At 44.8% G+C, this 20477-nt stretch overlaps 1 protein-coding gene across 2 annotated transcripts in view; it reads left to right on the forward strand.

The window, feature by feature from the left end:
• GPC6 (glypican 6) overlaps window positions 1-20477 on the forward strand; it is a 947632-nt gene that overhangs the window by 834039 nt on the left and 93116 nt on the right. For both annotated transcript variants that reach the window (XM_077343885.1, XM_077343886.1), the window contains exon 5: window positions 18715-18845. In XM_077343885.1, the coding sequence (XP_077200000.1) occupies window positions 18715-18845 (131 nt within the window). The remainder of the gene's footprint in view (window positions 1-18714; window positions 18846-20477) is intronic.

Genomic DNA, 20477 nt, shown 5'->3' on the forward strand with positions numbered 1-20477 from the left:
ACCGACCCGCAAAAAGCGCTTCGTTGTAGCGCTTTCAGGGGAATCCAGAAAAGTGGATTCACCCTCCGGATAGCGATACACTCCTGCAACCAATCTGCAACAGTAGCGCTAAAGACCTGTGCGTTACCATTGTTGCTGGTTCTTCAAAGTCCCTCCCCCTGGCTCTCTCCTCCAAACTTCCGGCGAAGCGATCGCCATTTTTTTTTCTCCGAGCGAGCGGGGATAAACGCACCAGCGAGCCTCTTTCTGTTTAGAGGCTTCCCTGGCTTCAGTCCTTCACCTTTAGTCACTAAGCACAAACCACATAAAAGCCCGTTTGCTGAAATAAAGTCCCTTTATTTTTTACACATAAATTCAGCCGAAAATCGGGCCCATGAGAGGGGGGGGATTTTTTTTTATCACTCGAGGCAGCGTGCAAACGATCATACAATCAAACGACAGCTCACATTAGGCAGCTGGATGGGTCTCTCCGTAGCAACGAATCTACCTAGATTCGTTGCTATGGGTCGGTTTTTTTTTTTTAAAAACCTTTCTTAAAGGGAAAGGGGCTGTTTGGGAGCATGCTAACGGCTGCCCATTGGCTGCTTGACGGCCAGGGGCGGGACGAGCTTGGCAATAGCGCTTCCTTTCTAGCGATTTCTGCCGAGACCGGAAGCCTGTGGGAAACGCTAAAAAACGCAACTGATTCCACTACAAAGGCAGGTATGCATAACGACGAATTCCACTATTTTAAATGGCGATTTTTCATTCCGCAAACAATTTGCAACAAAGATCCCCGTGCGAAAAGGCCCAATGAGTTTCCCCACCTTTCTCCTCATCTGGCAGCCTAAAACTTTCACCTGAATTGCTGTTCATGATGGACAGGGGGGACAGGAACAGGATGAGGGTGAGGCTTCCAGGCTGCAATGGGAAGAGACAGACAGGAGAAACACACTATGGAGACAAAAGTCATGTGTAGACATAACCATCACCATTAGTGGGGAAGCTGACCTGGTTGTAGAACCAAAGCCACAAAATCTCCAGGTATTTCTCAACCTGGATCCTGCAGCTCCACCACCCATTGGCATTACCTCCATTGCAGAATGGGTGGTTAGGGGAGTGTCCCAAAGGGTTTTAAATAATAGGCTTGCCAACCTCCAGGTGGGAGCTGGAGATCGCTTGGGATTACCACTGATCTCCACATGACAAAGATCAGTTCACCTAGAGAAAATGGCAGCTTTGCAAGGTGGATCCTATGGTATTGTTACCTGCTACTGTCCTAACTTTGCCATCCTCAGGCTCCAGCCACAAAATCTCCAGGTATTTCTCAACCTGGAGCCGGCATCCCTATCAAAGAAACAATAGGAGGGGAAACGAATCAAGAGAAACATTTTGTTGATGGTGCCAGTCTGCATTAATTGCTTTTCCTGAAGGCCCATTCCTGCTGACTCCTGGATCCTGAAGTCTGTGGAGGAATTTTTTATCACGCTAATCTTTTCCGGTACTAGTTAGAATGCTTTTAGTATGAATGCTTTTAACTACTTATTTCAAAAGGGCCCATAATGGCCCTCCATAGGTCTAGAGCATTTCTAGCTCTAATTATAACAGTGTGCAAATCGGAATTCAGGAACCGAATACTGTAGAACCAGTAAAGGTGTACTCCTTCAAATGGACATTATCATAAATAATTTTTTTTAATCATCATGCTATAATTACTCTGCATGAACAAGAGGGCTGTCAGAGCATGCTAATAGGTAATTAATCCTCATTAAGCATTGTTCAGAAGGTATACAATAGTGGCTACTTCTGGGGAAGCTGTGATAACTACATTGGTTCCAGAAAGTTTTATATCTGCAGTTTAGGAGTGTGCTGCAGGAGTCTTTGAAAGAAGAAAGAAGATCTACCGCTTCTGTTGTTGTTGCTGCTATTGTTGTTGTTCCCCGCCTTTTCTCCGCAGTCAGAGTAGTTCAGCAGTGGAATCGGCTGCCTAAGGAGGCGGCGAGCTACCCCTCACTGTCAGTCTTCAGACTGCGGCTGGACTGATACTTATCATGGATACTTTAGGCTGATCCTGCATTGACCAGGAGGCTGGACTAGATGGCCTATATGGCCCCTTCCAGTTCTGGTTGAAGCACAACTTGTGCTGGTTGAAGCACAACTTGTGCACTGGAATCCTTGTGGAAACCCCTCAGGTTACTGGTTGAAGCGCACTTGAATCCTGGTGGACATCCCTCAGGTTGCTGGATGTGGAATGACTTGTACATTTGATTGGAGACCTCAGGCTTCTGTTTGAAGAATGACTTGTGACCTTGGCCTTATGGACACTCCTCAAGTTGTCGGTTTAAGAATAACTTGTGCCTTTGACTTCTGGTGGTCACCTTTTATCATGAGCCTCAGTATATGAACCCTGTTATCACTTTCAATGCATTCATTTTGTAAAATAACTTCCTTCACTTCTAGGAACACCTCATGTATCACCTGGAGCTCAATTAGACTATTTTGGAAGCCAGCCAGTGTCTTTAAAATACCAAGAGCCCTTTCTGGGAAACATCTGTCAAAGCTCTAACTGAACCACCTTCAGAAAATTAGTCTGCCAAAAACTCTGAAGGGAAGGGAAGAACTGAATGGCGGTGTCAAATGCGATTTTGCAAAATGAGAAACTAACGAGATATGAATGTTCTGGCAGCAATCCAAGAGGATTTCAGCATGAATGTTCATTGCATTCACACAGTACATATGCGCCAGGGACCCTGGCCCCGTACAGATGGTGGGTGAAATTGTAATGTTGTACAGTCTGACCTATTGGTGTTCCACTGCTAGTAGGGATTGCCTCCGGATATTAATTAATCAAAATCCAAACCGAACATAAATGCTCCATTTGTTAGTATGCCTACTGTAATACAAACAGAGGGAAAGCATTTGGAAATATTCAGATCTGGCTACTCTTCTGGTACCATGATGTCTGGTTTAAAGTTCATGGAGGTCAGACGCAGAGAGAGAGTAAAGGGCACTTCAAAATCTATGTGAGTGACAGGGATTATTACAAGTTAATAGAGTTGTACATAGATCTTGACCACAAAATGACTACACCAATATGTGGCACGGTTTATATCAATTGGATTGCTGACTCCCTGGCCTGGGGAGAGCTTTGACAAAGCAGCCATGGATACTGTTTGTCTGCTAGTCCGTTCTCACTGCTTTCATGATGCACCTGCTTGTGCAAAGGCCACTGTTTTGACTGCAGATGCTGGCATGCAGGCAGACTGAAGGATGCAAATTTAGGCAAATACTGTGCTTTTCCCACTCTGGATGCCTGGGACCATCCACATGCTGCATGAATGCCTGTGTATTGCAATGAATAACAAAAGAGATGCAGAATCACACAGCTCAGAGTCAAGCCGGGCAATGTAAGAGAGTAATGCTTTCCTAAGAGATAAAATAGATTAGAAGAGCAACCATTCAGAACGTTGTCTCGTTGACAAACAGGTCGTAATTATAAAATACTTGTAACTGTAGTTGTCTCCATTACGAAAACCCAATGTGACAAAAGCCAGGGGGTAACCATCCTGTGTTGACCAGCTATAAAGTCTATACTTCCCCCTCTGGGTCTCCTCACATTTTCCATGTGGTATTGTCCAAGGTACGTGCATGCTTGGTGCACTGGCTCCTATGTAGTGGAGCCATGTTATCCAAGATGGCATTTTCCTTCACTTGTTGACTTAGATTTCAGAGATTTAGATCCCACCTTTCTAAATTGTTCTGGGTGGCACAAAATCAGAATTTGAAATGCAACAAAATTTGAAGCCGGTGGCACCTTTAAAACCAAGAAAGTTTTAATCAAGAGATAAGCTTTCATGTGCATGCACACTTCTTCAAATTCAGTGAAATAAAATGTCCTTAGCCATTACTTAAAGGTAGAGAGAGGGTAGGGTGCAGGTTAATTGCCAGGTAGGGCTAGCATGATGTAAGCCACCCTGAGACCCCAGGGAAGAGATGGATGGACTCAATATTGAAAGCCATGTTTGGCTTCTGCTTGCAAGACCTGAGCAAAGTTGTTAATGACAGCACACTTGGAGGTCATTAATTCATAAGACTTGACAGCCCTTTACACAAAGAGAGCTGAAGAAAGGATCTGGCAATGTCCTTGTACAAACAGGAGATGCACCTGCCTGCCCAGAAGCTTCATTTCTTAGGATTTTAAGGATTTCCATTTAAGCGTTGGACTCTCCAATGAATCCCCAAGAATCACCAAGTGTCTCAAGAGCAGTTTTGGGAAGATGAGTGCAGAAAACAGGGGAGAGATCAGAAAGATCTGTATTCCATCAGAGATGCCATTCTGCACACATTAGATAACACACTTTCAATGTACTCTCCCCAGCTCCAAAAGCACACTGAAATTGCACTATCCAGTGTGTGTGGAATGGGTCCATATGATTCAAGCCAGTATCAGAGATTATCATATAGAGCCGTGGTTCTCAACTTTCCTAAGGCACTTTAATATACTTCCTCATGTTGTGGTGACCCCCAACCATAAAATTACGCAAGTGTTTTTGCAGAAATTAAACTGAAACTAACCAATGGTATGAAGATCCATTGTTCATGATTGTATATAAGTTGGTTTTTTCCCCAGGGTTTCTCAGTTCAGTTCTGCCTCTTGTCCCACCATGCCGATCTTGCTCTTTTCTGGTGCTCCAGACAGATGAGTGTTCTGTCTCAATCTACCCCGCAAGGCTGTTGTGTGGATAGCACCCCCCCCCCCCGGCCAAGCTGCTTGTCCTGCTGCAACCCCTGTGAAAGGGTTGTTTGACCCCCAAACAGGTCCCGACCCCCAGGTTGAGAACCACAAATATAGAGGTTTTTAAATTTTTTATTTGACAATACAGCAAAAACAAGAACATAAGAAATACTGAAAAGAATACACATCGTCTGAAAGTTCCTTGATTCCAATCCTATAAAGATAGTTGGTTGTTGTTTAAAAAATGGGATTGCACCAAGGAAATGAAAACTTTTTGTGTGCAACTGCTATGGGCTAAAAAAAATTCAGCTGAGTTTCTTAAAAAAAAAGGCTGAGACCAATGAAAATGAAAAGTGTGTTTGGAGGGATTGATTTATGAGGAAAGAGTTCCAAAGATAAATATGTATACTTTGAGTAAATATTGCCTTCCTGAGTGTATGGTAGCTGCCTGGCAAGTATTTGAAAGGTGTAAACATGAAAGAGAAGGTGGGGGGAAGTCCAATTGCCTAGAAACAGGGATATCTGGACCCCTGAAAGGAGTGATGAAAAATTGTGTTAAAGAACAGAGGGGAAATTCTTGATGCTGAGGTGCCTTTGATACTGACAGGGAATGATAGCCAGCTCAGCATCTGAGCCGTTGTAAAATGAAAATGGAAACTGTGCTGGAAGAGGAAGAGAGAAGGGATTAAATAGACAGAGTGATAGAAAGCCACGAAGTCACACCTGACTTATTATTGTATTTTAGCCCGCCCTTCCCCAAAGGCTCCGGGTGGGTTACAACAGAGAAAAACACACACTTTAAATGTTTACAAGAATGTAAATATAAAATCTTAAATTTTAAAATATCTGTAAAAATACAGTTTCTAAAAAACACAAGGAACAACAGCCGTTTGCCAGATGCGGCATCTTATCCTGAGAAAGGCGAGGAGTGTGTGTGTGTGGGGGGGAGAGGCAGAGTATGAAAGTGCCATTCTTCGGCAGAGGGTTAACTTGGTGGATTTAGGCCCGGAGGTCAGCTGAAATTCTGATATACCCCAAGGCCTCAACCATAGGCAGAATAACTCGATTATACAAGCCCTGCAGAACTTCTTAAGGTCCAGCAGGGCACTGAACTCACCAGGCACGGTGAGACCAACTGGATTTCTTTGGGGTTTTCAAAGAGAGCCATGTTCAGAGGGAGTTTGCGATTACCTACCTCCGCATAGCAACCCTGGTATTTCCCATCTAAAGACTAACCAGGATTGACCTTGCTTAGCTTCTGAGATCTGATGAGATTGGGATAGCCTTGGATATCCAGGTCAGGATGGTGAATATGTCTGGGAAGCATAGCTCTGTACACATCCACCTGGGGCTCCTCCCCTCCCCCTCCAGGCTCATCACTGGCCATTTGGGGAGGGGAGCAGGTCAATGTGACTCTATATGGTTGTATCACCCAATAAATGATTTAAAAGTTGTGTGTGTGTGAGAGAGAGAGAGAGGGAGGGAGGGAGGGAGGGAGGGAGGGAGTGAAATCAATTCCCACCCATTTGGGAAGCCCTTCCAGGGCCATCAAAAAAAAACAGGGTTCCATAAAACCCTGGTTGAGAAAGCCTGCTATAGGGTCCTCAAGGCAAGAGACATTCAGGGAGGGTTTGCATTTTCCTGTGTCTGCTTAGCAACCTTTGTAATTCTTGGTGGTCTCCCATATCAATGCTAGCCAGTTCGGACCATTCTTAGCTTTGAGATCTCTTCAGATTTATCCAGGTAGGGGCAAGGAAAAGAACTTACTGGCCCCAAAGATGTTGTTCCACAGCACTAATTTCTGGAATTTAAAGCGTACAATAAATTTTGGGGAAATTGATCCCCCCCCCCCCCAACTCTAAGGAAAGCAAAGATTGGGAGTGAAATTTCACACAACTGTTTGCGATTTGAATATACCTCATCAAAAGAAAGGCCAGCCAGGAAGATGTATGTGAATTAGATAAACCCTGCAGGAGACGTGTACAAAAATTATTAATTCCCATAAGCCCCAATAAAAATTTAAAACAGCAGCCACAGCAAGCAGCAGAAATTGCAGAACTCTTGGGGCATTTATTTGCAAAGTGTGCTGCTTGTGGTTTTTGCTGAAGACTCATCCATGTGAATAGATAACAGATATGAGCATGCCATGCGACCTGTTGCATTGCTGACACCAAACAGGATATTAGATGGACACAATCAGTCGTTCCCTGGTGAAAATGGAAGGAGGGGCCACTTTGGACCACCCAAAAAGTCTATACTGAGAGTGGTAGGACCAGTGTGGACATGGGCCAGGTAGGATGACAGAAGAAGAAGAAGAAGAAGAAGAAGAAGAAGAAGAAGAAGAAGAAGAAGAAGAAGAAGAAGAAGAAGAAGAAGAAGAAGAAGAAGAAGAGTTGGTTCTTATACGCCACTCTTCTCTACCCAAAGGAGTCTCAAAGCAGCTTACAGTCAGCTTCCCTTTCCTCTCCCCACAACAGACACCCTGTGAGGTAGGTGAAGCTGAGAGAGCCCTGATATTACTGCTCGGTCAGAACAGCTTTACCAGGACTGTGGAGAGCTCAAGGTCACCCAGCTGGTTGCATGTGGGAGAGTGCAGAATCAAATCTGGCCCGCCAGATTAGAGGTCCATGCTCCTAAGCACTACACCAAGAGGAGGAGTTGTAAAAGCTGGAGATTTCCAGCCACCATCTGGAGTTGGAGCCCCTATGGCGATCCCAGCAAGGGGTCTTTCAAGGCAAGTGGATAGCAGAGATGGTTTGCCATCGCCTCTCTCTACAAAGTGTTTCTTGGTGGTCTCCCTTCCAAATACTGACCCAGCTTAGTTTCCAAGATTTGATAAAATTGGGATATACCATATTGCCTTATGGAACCCATTGATGGAATTAAATTTTCCAATCAAAGGAACGGAGCCATAATGTGAAAGGCAGCTGCATAAGTATTCATGCTATCCTCTTGGCAGCCTTAGTTGCTGATAAAAATGGTCAGCCCCTCTGACCACGACAAAGACTTAACAGTCCAATCTCAAGCAGACCTCTACCCTTTGAAGTCCATTGAACTCTGTGGCTTTAGAAAATTGTAACTCTGCCTAGGATCCCACTCAGCCTGGGTGACCTGGATCAAAGTGGAAGGAAGGAAGTTGAGCCTTGAAAGTAGGACTCTCCTGAAATTGGGAGTGGGTGGATTCACTGTGAGTTATTACAGTCCATCTCAACCCTGCCGTGAGACACAGCTACTGTGAGACACATGCCAGAACATACAAAACCAAAGTGTGTCAACAAAGCCCCCTGATGGCTGAGTTTCCTTGCAACAACAGATATGACTTTTCTTTCAATTTAAGAGGGATGCGGAGTGGAAAATTCATTCCGTTCTTGAGCTCGGGGGTTTCCGAAGTGGCTTGACCGTCCGGTGCGGTGACACTCCTGTCAAAGTGGACCGAATTAACTTTTTTGGAATTGCTAATGCTATGACAGATTAAGCCGCGAATGGGTTTTGCTGGGTTTGTTTTTTGAAATATATATATTTCTACAATGTTATTTTCTGGACCCCTGGAGACGTGCCCGGCACCAGTGTCCAATCGGCTGCAGAAAGCCCACCGCTCGTCTGCAGAAACTCATTTACTTGCTATCAGCTAGTACAAGACTGCAAAACCCTGCCAATATTTTCCTCTCTTTATGTCCTATGTGGCCGGAGAATAATTTCTTGAACTGCACCACGCAGAGGGCAAGAGACAAGCACAACGGGATTGATAGGAAATCTTTCTTCATTGTAGTCAGAGGAAAGAAGCAAATAAACTCTTTTAGTGTTATTCAGCTATTCCTTTTATTGCGGTTGCTTCCCAGTCTGTTGGGCTGAAAGTGTACTTGACAGTCCATCAACCTAACAATGCACATCCTGGGTAGAGGGGGAGCCAGGGCAGATTGTAGCCCTGATCCGGCAGCTCTTATATGCACATGGTTGCAAAGACTCCCTAACGTGAATACGGAACTCCCATGAAACTGGTAGGTTTGCCAAACATTTCCACTATTATAAATGACTGCATACAGGTCTAAGCATTCCATCGAAAAAATATAGATTTGTTGTTGTTTTATATTAGAGTTTTTTTATTTTAAAAATGTGAAACAGAAAGATAAAAGTTCAGAAAAGTAAAGACAAAGATCAGGAAACATATCAAACTTGCAAGTTTCTCAATGACAGAGATATAGAATTACCAACTCGATGCTTAATTTAAGATTATAACAAGGTCACTTACTCTAAAATTATAACAAAAGAAGATCTTTCTTTTCTATTATCTAAAAGCTCTCCTTAATCAACTTCACAAATCTAAAATATCCTCTAAACTACAAATCATCAGTCATTTTTTCTACTTTTCATGCCAAAAGACAATAAGGAATTTCCAGTTAGCAATGAATATAGATATTGTCTTTTCTCTAATCAAAGAAATGAGTTTAGCCATCTCTGCAAATTCCAGCATCCTCTACTGCAGTGGTTCTCAACCTTCCTAATGCCGCGACCCTTTAATACAGTTCCTCATGTTGTGGTGACCCCCAACCATTAAATTATGCGAGTGTTATTTCATAGAAATTAAACCAAAACTGACCAATGGTGTGAAGATCCATTGTTCAGGATTGTATATAAATTGTTTTTTTCCCCGGGTATTCTCAGTTAAGTTCTGCCTCGTGTCCCACCGTGCCGATCCCGCTCTTTTCCGCTGTTCCAGACAGACGAACGCTCTATCTCAATCTACCCCGCAGAGCTGTTGTGTAGATGGCGCCCCCCCGGCCAAGCTGCTTGCCTTGCCATGACCCCTGTGAAAAGTTCATTTGACCTCCAAAGGGGTCCCAACCCCCAAGATGAGAACCACTGCTCTAATGTGAGTTTAAAAAGAGAGTGATTTCCAATCCCTAAACAACAGTATATAATGGTTTTCTGCAAGATAGTGTCTTCCTGCAGTGACAGGGTGGTGTATTAACTCCTTGGGAGCTTTACTAGTGGATGTGAGCAGGATCACTTACGGCTGACCCCCACAGGGAGAAAGATATTCAACTCATATGTCAAAATCTACTTGCAAACATTTCCAGAGGAGAGCAATGAAGATGGTGAGGGGCTTGGAGATGAAGTTGTTTGAGGAAAGGTTGAGGGAGTCTACTTAGCCTGGAGAGAAGATTACCAAGAGGTGATATGATAGCCATTTTTGAGTACTTGAAAGGATTTCTAAGGCCAATTCTTCATGGGGGCAAAAGGGCAGGTGGGTGCTCATATAGCAGTGGCGTTAATCCCTGCTTCCACAAGACAGCACCACTGGCCCACATGAAGGTTGGGGGCCATTCCGCACAACTTAAATGTAGCAGAAGTCTTACCTTTGGTTGTTGTTGTTGTTGTTGTTATGTGCGAAGTCGTGTCCGACCCATCGCGACCCCATGGACAATGATCCTCCAGGCCTTCCTATCCTCTACCATTCCCATTTAAGTCCATTTAAGTTTGCACCTACTGCTTCAGTGACTCCATCCAGCCACCTCATTCTCTGTCGGCCCCTTCTTCTTTTGCCCTCGATCGCTCCCAGCATTAGGCTCTTCTCCAGGGAGTCCTTCCTTCTCATGAGGTGGCCAAAGTATTTGAGTTTCATCTTCAGGATCTGGCCTTCTAAAGAGCAGTCAGGGCTGATCTCATCTAGGACTGACCGGTTTGTTTACCTTGCAGTCCAAGGGACTCACAAGAGTCTTCTCCAGCACCAGAGTTCAAAAGCCTCAATTCTTTGACCTTTGGTAAACAGTACTAATTCAACGTTCTGCATGACGTAGTACACAATCTGCAACACTCCTGCAATACTCCCGCAAAAATCGCTTTGTTGTAGCGCTTTTCGGGAAATCGGGAAAAGTGGATTCCCCCTGAAAAAAACGCTACACTTCTGAGCACAAGCTGCAACACATCAGTGAAAGACATGTGCATTCTCAATGTAGCAGTAGAAAGAATGTCCCTCTTCCGCTCTTGCCCCCAAACTTCCGGAGAAGCGATGGCTATTTTTTTTTCCTTAGACCGGGGAAAGCAACGAACGAGCAAAGCTTCTTCGGCTAAAGTCCGTTCACAGAAGTGCTTAAGAGTAAAACAAAGCTCCCTACTGCAAATGTCTTTAAAGTTCCCAAGCACAATACAGCCTCCTGTTCGACACTGCCCGTAATTTTGGCCACAAATTGTGCCCATGGTGGGGCATTACTTGAAGAGCGTGTAAGCGCCAGCTCCTACGCCAGTAAAAAAGGTCTTTCTGGGACAATGATTGAACACATGTTCGTTGCTATGAATGAACACATATTTGTTGCTACTGGTGTTTTTGGCTTTTTAAAAAACAGTTTTGAAAGGGAAAGGGCCTTTTCGGGAGCACGAACACAACCGTTCATTGGCTGTTCTGTTTGATTGACGGCCAGGGGCAGGAAGAAGCATGGAAAAATATCGCTTCCTTTGTTGCGATTCCAGTGAGACCGGAAACATGAATGAACAGACCGCTACTGGGATTTCAATATTCCACTAGAATTAAAGGTATGTGGAATGACGAAATTCCACTATTTAATATAGCGTTTCTGCATATTGAAAACATTCAGAAAATTGGTCCTTGTGCAGAAAGCCCCTGGATTCTGCATACATTTTTGAGTGTTCTAGATCTAGAAAACACTTCATGCGTGGACACACACCAGATGCTTTCACCTACACTAAGTAATGCTCTTTCAATCCACTTTGCAACTGGATTTCACCATGTAAAACGGCAAAATCTACTTGCAAACTGCTACTGACGTAGATTGAAACAACATTATTTAGCATGTGCGAACGCGCCCAATTGACTCTGTGCCTACATTCGAAAGAAAACATGTAGTTTGGGGACAGAGCTTTCTATCGTAATCCTGCTACCCCCTTTTACACGCACGTGTTTGACACATATTGACCATACAGAAGAGGGTAATGATGTGCACTCGTATGGGAAGAAAAAAGTCTCTTCTGATAGGATTGTTAATGCCCCCAAACAACTTTGTCTCTTGGACCAGATGGACTCCCCCCTTGCTTGAGATATTGATCACATTTGTCAGGACAAGGCACAGCTCATTTCCTGTCCACTGTGAACAGCATGAAGTGTAGCATCCCAGAACTTCTAGGATCCCAGAAAACCAGCATTTGGGATTTCCTTATGTACACATGCCCAAAGCACCACAGTCATGTAGGGCAGTGGTCCCCAACCCGTGGTCCAGGGACCGGGACCGGTCCATGGATCAGTCGGTACTGGGCCACAGCTCCTCCTCATCCTTCTCCCTTGGACACAGCAGCAGACTGCCCCAGAGTAACATGGTTTTATTGTGAAGAGAAAGAACTTTGTGTAGAAAGAGGAGAGAAAAAGAGACCTAATTGTTGTCTGCTGTCACTCTTCTGTTGGTTCCACTGTTGTTCTGGAGGAAAGCAGGAAGGAAGTGTGTTCAAAAAGCAGGAAGCCTCCAAATGAGCCAATCAGGATGCCGGAGGGGAGTATTTCCCAGGAAGTTCTAACAATGCTAAAAATACATCTCCTCCGGTGCCCCCTGCAGGATATTCTTTTTACGCTGCTGAATCATGCACACTACAGATCTCTCGTATTTCGACAATCTTCAAGTCAGCCTTAACAGAAGCTTTTCTTAAAAGCCAGAGGTTAAGGTCACAACAGGCTAAAGTGGACGGGAACAGTGATGTATACATGCAAAGCTTAAAACAATGTGTTTGTTCCTTGGCATTGTTGTTGTTAGCCTGGCCTTGCAGTTCTCTCTTCATGAAGGAGCCATCAGTCAACCTAACCCATCCGGGTGTGAAGCCGTGCCTGGCTTGCCAGAAGCAGTCTTGCAATAACCATTTGCCATAAATAACAGCTTGGATTTGAAATATAAACTGTGTGCCCTTTTAAAAAGCAGGAAGTCTTGGCACGGCTCCCAAAAGTGATTTGGTTGGGGGACGGGCAGGCTGTATTCAGGAGACGGGGGAGAGTATCGGCACTTAATGAAGCAGGGTTGTCTGTGCTTTGCTGCTTGAATCCCATTTGCAGATTAGTAAATGTCTTCTGATTCATGCCATTTTGGGTCTTAAAACTCTCGGTTTATAGAAGCAATGGGCTGCATTTGAATAAGGTTGTTTGAATTGGGTAATTGAATTAACGGCAATTACCATGTTGCATTTATTTCCATTTTCATTCACTCCTTAGTGTTTTTTTTTTGTTTTTCTACTGAATTAATTTTTAAAGCATAATGCTGTCAAGGCCCTGCTTCGATGCCTTCCTTCCATGTATGCATCTCAGACCCTAAAGCTCAGAATGAGGACCAACATTCAGAAGCAAACTATTGGACTAGGCAGGGAACGACTTGGCCACCCCTTAAGCATTAATTTCCATGGGGAGAGCATGTGTAACCTGCACCTTTGAAATCAGTGGGACTTATGCTTTCCTCCATGGCACATGTCTTCTTCTTTAAAAATTGTTATTCCATTAACCGTACCTGCCGAAAGGAACCTCCTTGTCTTTGTGTCATAGCTTTGCTAAGGTACAGTGGTCCAAATTGCCTTGGTGTCATGGTTAAGAAAGCTGGCCTCTAACCTGGAGAGCTGGGTGTGATTCCCAACTCCTGCACACGCAGTTGGGTGACCTTGGGCCAGTCATGGTTCTCCCAGAGCTCTATCAGCCTCACCTGCCTCACAGGGTGTCTGTTGTGGGGAGAGGAAGGGCATGCAATTGTAAGCTGTTTTGAGACACCTTCAAGTAGTAAACAACAGAATATAAAGCCCAACTCTTCTTCTTCTTCTGTAGACTGATGGGCAAATTTTGGGGCTTCATTGGATCTTGCCTAGAATCTCAGTGGGTATAAATGGTTTGGTTTTGTTTTTTGCTGATTTGTCCTTCCACGAGGACGACAAGAATAGCATGAAGGGAATGGGGGGGGGGGGGTCTGGGGTTTCCAAACTCCAGGAATTACAACTGATCTTCAAGTGTCAGAGATCAGTTCCCCTCTATGAAATGACAGCTTTGGAGGGTGAACCCTACGACATTATACTCTGCTGAGGTCCTTGAACTCTCCAGGAATTTCTCAACTCAAAATTGCCAACCTTCGTTCTCCTACAGGAGAAGGGAATCAGGGGGGAAATCACACACATAGAGCTAGGGTTGCCAGGTCCCCCCCCTGTCCACCAGTGGACTCCTTGAGATTTGGGGTGGAGCCTGGAGAAGGCAGGGACCTCAGTGGGATCCATAGAGTCTACCCCCCAAATCATCCATTTTCTCCAGGGAAACTAATCTCTTCAATCTGGAAACCACCTAGAATTCCAGGGGGTCCCCAGGTCTCACCTGGAGGCTGGCACCCTTGCAGCCACAGGAATTCTTGGCTGATCCCATTAAATGCCCTTTTTCAAAGTAACAGATCCAGTTTAGGTAAGATTCCAGATGTGCAAAGAAAAGAATTTCCTTGCGCAGACTTCATATGGCCCCTGGTCTCCTTGAAAGGACCTTGACATGTGTGTGTATACGTGTGCTTGCATCTTGGTGTCTTTCGCTGAGCAACCACACCCGGGCTCTGTGAGCAGCAGACAAAGCTCGGGCCCATGCAATCTGCACAGGATCCTTGCCAGTTTTGCCAAAACCTGCTCTGCGTTTCCCCTGAGCCTGTCCTGCAGATAAGTATTCCTTCTTCATGCCCTTTCTGCCCAGCTCCAGATTTGTATTACGATTCCAAGTGGCTTATATATCACTTTAGAAGGTAAAGGAAGAAATTGTGTGCTAGAGGGGAAAGGGCTCCTTTCTGCGGTCTTTTCTTTTCCCCCAAGCCAATAGAGGAGACGCTGGCTTGGGGCCCAGTATACTCGTAGACACCCTATAATTCAGCATTAGTTTTACAGTTTTCCATTAAAACCTCTCTAATCTTCCACATGTATAATAAGTCAGTGTTGTGAGACTTCATCCATTTTCGTTTCGAGAGGAGAAAAGCTGGCCCGTGATTTACCGGTTGTGAAAACCGCACTGGAGGGTGGGAAAAAAGCACAGAGAAATGGCCTGTGCTTTCTACAGGTGAGGACCGGCTGCAGTTTTCTGGAAAGACCGAAAAGCAGCATACCTCTTTACATTATGGATCTAGCCTTTACCTTCCTGGGAAATATGTGACTGAGCACTATGCACATCTCCTGTCTCAGCATCATTTTAAAATACAGTTTCAAAAGAAATGTGGATCACAGTGCAGTAAGCATCCAAAATACAAGCAGGTTGTGGAAAGACTCGTAGAAGAAGTAAGGCAGACCATACTGAAAATAGTGTCTGAATTTACAGAGCACACTAGAAGGTGTGCTCTGTTTTACCTTTGTCCTTTTGGATTGCTTCAGAAAGGGTTCTCAAAGTCCTTCATTCATATTTCTGAACTCTCCATTGGAGCGACTCCCAAGACAAGAATAACATGCCCATGCACAAAGCTGCAAGCACCAAGCCACACCAACCTTTTCCGTATAAACAACATACCTTTTTGGCTGGCGCGTAAGAGGTGCAGTTGTGCAAAATACCTTCTACTGTGTTCTATAAATTTGGACGCTATTTTAAACGAGGTCCGTATGACTTCTTTGATGTGCCTTTTCACGGTGCATTTTCATTTAAAATTCAGCATGAATGATAACCGTCTTCAACACCGTCTCCACCCCATGGCCAGGACGGAAGCCCAACTTGTATGGATCGAGCACTGAAGCTTCCTCCAAGTATACCAGGAGCTAGTCCGCCACAGCCTTTTCAACTACCTTGCCCAGAAATGCAAAATGTGAAACTGGGCTATAGTTGGCTGGGTCCTGTAAATCCAGTGATGGAGTTTTCGATAAGGAACAAACCACTGCCTCCTTCGTCACCTCTGGAAACTCCCTTGTAGACAGGGAGAGGTTAATAATCTTTCCCAGAGGGGCTCCTATCCATTGGTCCCTCATCTTGAGCAACCAAGAAGGACAGGGATCAAGGAGGCAGGTGGTCGCCCTCACTGACCCCAGCAACTCATCCACTTCCATTCCTGAGAGACACCTGAAGTTCCTTAGAGCTGCCTAATGTCTGAGAGCTGCCTAATGACAGCTGCACAAAATTTCTCAGTGCATAAAGTTATTTGATAGTTTTCATGAATCAGAAGTTTCTTAACTATATCCTTTGAACAGAGACTTTGATATGGGTCTAAAATAGGCTGGATTAAGTTGGTTCTTATAACATTATAAACTAGTAGTAAAGCCCATCGCATGCTGTAATGCAGTGGTTCTCAACCTTCCTAATGCCTTGGCCGTTTAATACAGTTCCTCATGTTGTGGTGACCCCCAACCATAAAATTATGCAAAACTGACCAATGGTGTGAAGATCCATTGTTCATGATTGTATATACATTTTTTTCCTGGGGTTTCTCTGTTGAGTTCTCCCTCTTGGTGATCATAGCCAAGTCACAGTTCCCTCAGAGCTCTCTCGGCCTCACCTACCTCATAGGGTGTCTGTTGTGGGGAGAGGACAGGTAGGCAGTTGTAAGCCACTTTGAGACTCCTTCAAGTAGTAAAAAACAGGGTACAAAACCCCCAGATCTTTTCTTTTATACTCTACAGCGGGGGTCATCAATGGTACCAGTACCGGGCCGCTGGCAGCCACGCCTGCACCCCCTGGGGCTGAAAACTCGCATGCGCGGCAACTGCGCGTGCATGTTTGCGTGGCACCCGGGCCATTGGCTCTCCCCTCACCCCTGGAGGTGGTCCCTGACCTGAGAAAGGTTGGGGACCACTGCTCTACTGGGTTCCCTCCCACCCAATCCTGACACCACTCCCAAGGACTCCAGATATTTCCTAACCTAGAACTTGTGACTGCAGTCTTTAGAATCCAATTCACAAGGCTTACACATTTTTCAGCATTTTTACAAAAGACGGACGAAGCTTTGAGTACAACGCCGAATATTATTAGCATTCAGTCTAACACAGAGGTCAACAGGAGCTCTGTGTTTGGAGCGATGAATGTTCTTTTTTTAATATAGAGAAATAGAACCTCCTGTCTGAATGTGCTTTGAGATTGGAGTGATAGGCAGTGTATTTGGGTTTTTTATTGGGGGTGGGGGATAATGAATTTGCCAGCAGGGTCAAAGGTGACCAGAGGTGCCCTGTAAATACAGCAGCATACACGTCACTGCCCCCTTTCGATTGTACATAATGTAATGTTTTGAGCATGGTGCCTGCCGTGTAATTAGACAAACGAGCTTGCATAACCCCAGCAGAGCCATCAAATACATCTTCCACCAGACAGCATCCAGCCGCATTGTGCGGAAAGCGGCAAGCATAAAGCATGCCGTGTACCTGTACCTCGTGGCAGGAATCCAATATTTATCCCCCGTTTGTATTGCAAGGAAATGCGGGTCCTTGGGGGGTCAGAGAGAACAGCTGCTTTAATTATAAGATCCCACTATATCACATCAAAGTTCTCGATGGCTCGTGCAAAGCTCTGGAATGTACCCGGCGGGTTCATTGCGATCAGCTTTCATTTTCCTGATGGATAAGTCCATGTAAGAATTGTCTCGCAAATTTATCTGTTTCAGGTGTCAAGATAAAAGGGACATTTTCTTCTGGGCTGCATGAGGCAATAGTCTATGACATCTAATATTAATGCAGTTTTTAAACCCAGCTGCTGCTGAGATAACCACAACCAGAGATTGGTTTTCTGAAGGAAGTTTTCTTCCATTTTCTGCCTGTTACTGTTGGAGCCTAGGGGCCCTTATGAGGGCAGAAAGGCGGGATATAAATGTTGTAACAAGAATCATCATATTTGAAGGGGCTTGGCATATTGTTGGCACCTTTTCTGGAGGCCCATTTTGTCCACTAGCCCCTCCCAGGCTACCCCAGCCTCTCACTAGGCATCATAATGCAATTCTAAGAAGGTTAACCGAGAATCCTACTCAAGTTTCTGGTTTTGGTTCAAGGTTCTGGCTTTAACCTTAAAGGCTATACACGGCTTGGGTCCTACATACTTGAGGGACCGCTTACCTCCTTATGGCCCCCACAGAGCAATAAGCTCTGCAGGTAGGAATCTGTGGACGATCCCAGGACCCCGGGAGGCACGCCTGGCCTCGACAAGGGCCAGGGACCTTTCGGTCCTGGCCCCTACCTGGTGGAATGAGCTCCCTGAAGAGCCGCAGGCCTTATCAAAGTTCTCCAAATTCCACAGGGCCAGCAAAATGGAGCTCTTCCGCTAGGTGTTTGTCTGAGGCCAGGTAGCAGTCCCAGGGATTAAGATCGGGTTCCCCTCTCCCCTTAGGGTCTGGGTCAGTATTAAATTGGCCTGACTCAACAAGTCCCCAGTGACAACATCCCAAACTCCATCGGCCATCTTTGGTCCACCCACTGGGCTTGTGTGAGATATAAATTAAATTATACTTTGCCATTGCTTGGGGTTGAGTTTTAGAATGTTTTAAATGGGTTTAATGGGGGTTTTATTTTATTATATGGATTTCGATACTAAAAATTGTAAACCACCGCGAGCCAGCTTTGGGAGCGGCAGTCATACAAATCCAATTATAAATTAAATAAATTAATAGATAAAAGTCTACTCAGGGGGACTTCTTGAGAGCCATCTTGGTGCAATGGCTAAGAGCAGCAGCCTGTAATCTGGAGACCCAGAGTTGATTCCCCACTTCTCCACCTGCAGCCAGCTGGGTGACCTTGGGTCAGTGACAGTTCTCTCAGGTCACAGGAATGGACCATGGCTCAGTGGCAGAGTATCTGCTTGACATGCAGGAGGGCCAGGGTTCAGACTGTAGTTCATTTTCAGTTTAAATGATTGGGTAGGAAAGTGTTTTACCTGAGATCTTGGGGAGCAGCTTCTGTCAGAGTATTGGCCTAGTGGTCTGACCAAATAAATATGGCAGCTTATTTTGTTCATAATTCTGAAGTTTTGGCTATCTTTGGCTGGATACTTCCATATAGACACTTCCGTTCGTGATTTTCTGACGGCTGGCTCCTTTGTCTTCTAACAGATGCTATGCTTTTGGTAGCGGACAGATTAGAGGGACCGTTCAACATCGAATCGGTTATGGATCCTATCGATGTCAAAATTTCCGAAGCCATCATGAACATGCAAGAGAACAGTATGCAGGTGTCAGCAAAGGTACAGACCTTTTTTTCCCCCATTGAAATGCCTCAGCCATTGCAGTTTAGGGGCAGGGGTTGTGGTGATGAGCACGGATCGCTTCCTAGCTTTGCAAATCTTATAAAGAGGGGGAAATGTGGGTCTTTAAGAGGCAATTAGAGTGAGGTCACAGAAGGAATTAGTCTGTACACCAGCACCTAAAAGAGGGAATTGCAGGAACCCATCAAGGAACCTGACTTATACTGGTAGGTATACTGGGGCACTTCCTGCTTTTCATGAAGACCAGGATTGGCCAGAGCAATCTGTTGCTTTTGCTTTTCATCGCTCTTTTAACCTGCAGTTGCATACAGCTTGTCCACCTTTGTCTCATGTCTCTGTCAATATAACAGGAGTTGGACCCTAATATATTGTTAAGAAATGCAATTCTTATTTCTTTCCAAGGTAGACAGGCCTCCCTCCATACCAGGAGTTGCCAAACTGTGGCTCTCCAGATGTCCATGGTCTACAATTCCCATGCTGGTAGGGACTCATGGGAATAGTACTCCACGGACATCTGGAGAGCTACAGTTTGGCCACCCCTGCTCTATGGTATCGCCTGTGGTGCTTTGTCACTTCCATGTACAACCCGGAAGTGACAATGGATTGCTGTAGGAATTGCTGGAAACTCTATGTCGGGGTCTCCAAATTTTGAGCCTGTACACACCTTTGGAATTCCGGCACAACATGGTGGGCACAGCCACAAAATGGCCGCCAGCTGCCGAAGTCGGAGCCAACCACAAAATGGCTCTCTCAGCTTGCCTTCAGGCACACATTGAAGATCTTTCTGTTGTGGTGGCAGCTGCTGACAAAGCAACATTTTAATTCCACTGGCCAGTCAGAAGTTTTGATCAGCAAAAGCCGCACTGGATCCCACCCACTTTCTCAAAACACTTGGAGGGCTCCAGACAAAGTGCCAGTAGCTCCATGGCATCCACTGGTTCTACATCAAGGACCACTGTTTTACCATAGAGTCTTTGGTGATTTTTAGAGAGGCATGACATCACGTTTGGTTTTTCCTTGGAAGTAATGTCACATCGTGCCCAGTGGCACCCCTTGTGTCTCCAGCCCTCTGGGCTCCCACCAGTTGCTTGGCAACCATGGAATTCAAATATCAATAGAACAATGGCATATTTCTAAGGGAGCATTGCTTTCTGTGTGTTTTAACAAACATCTGGAGGCAATTTCAGCCACATAACTTGTGGGTTTCAAGTAACTGCAGTCTGAAATAATCCGTGAAGACTTATTTTAAAATTACAGCATACGTTTCTAAGAGATCTTGTACAAATTTGGATGGGGAATAGAGATTTAATAAATATTCAATTGGGATAATATTTTGGATTTTCCATAACTCGGGAATCCGGCTTCCAAGAAGTCCAATTCAAGGAAAGTTTTTATTTAATGGTTTTCACCCAAATATGCATACCATGGCATATGGGTAGATCGTATGTGTGTATGTGTTAATACTACTGAATAAAATTCTGAAAAAGACTTAATTTCCCCCTCGGTTTGGAGAACTTTGCCCACAAAAATCTCAGAATGTTTTTGTTGTTTTCCAAAAATATAATCTTTGATGCGCCTCACTGTTTGGCTTGTAAGAATGGAATGTGGAAT

This window comes from Paroedura picta, chromosome 6, assembly GCF_049243985.1.
Source record: "Paroedura picta isolate Pp20150507F chromosome 6, Ppicta_v3.0, whole genome shotgun sequence".
NCBI classification, from domain to species: domain Eukaryota; kingdom Metazoa; phylum Chordata; class Lepidosauria; order Squamata; family Gekkonidae; genus Paroedura; species Paroedura picta.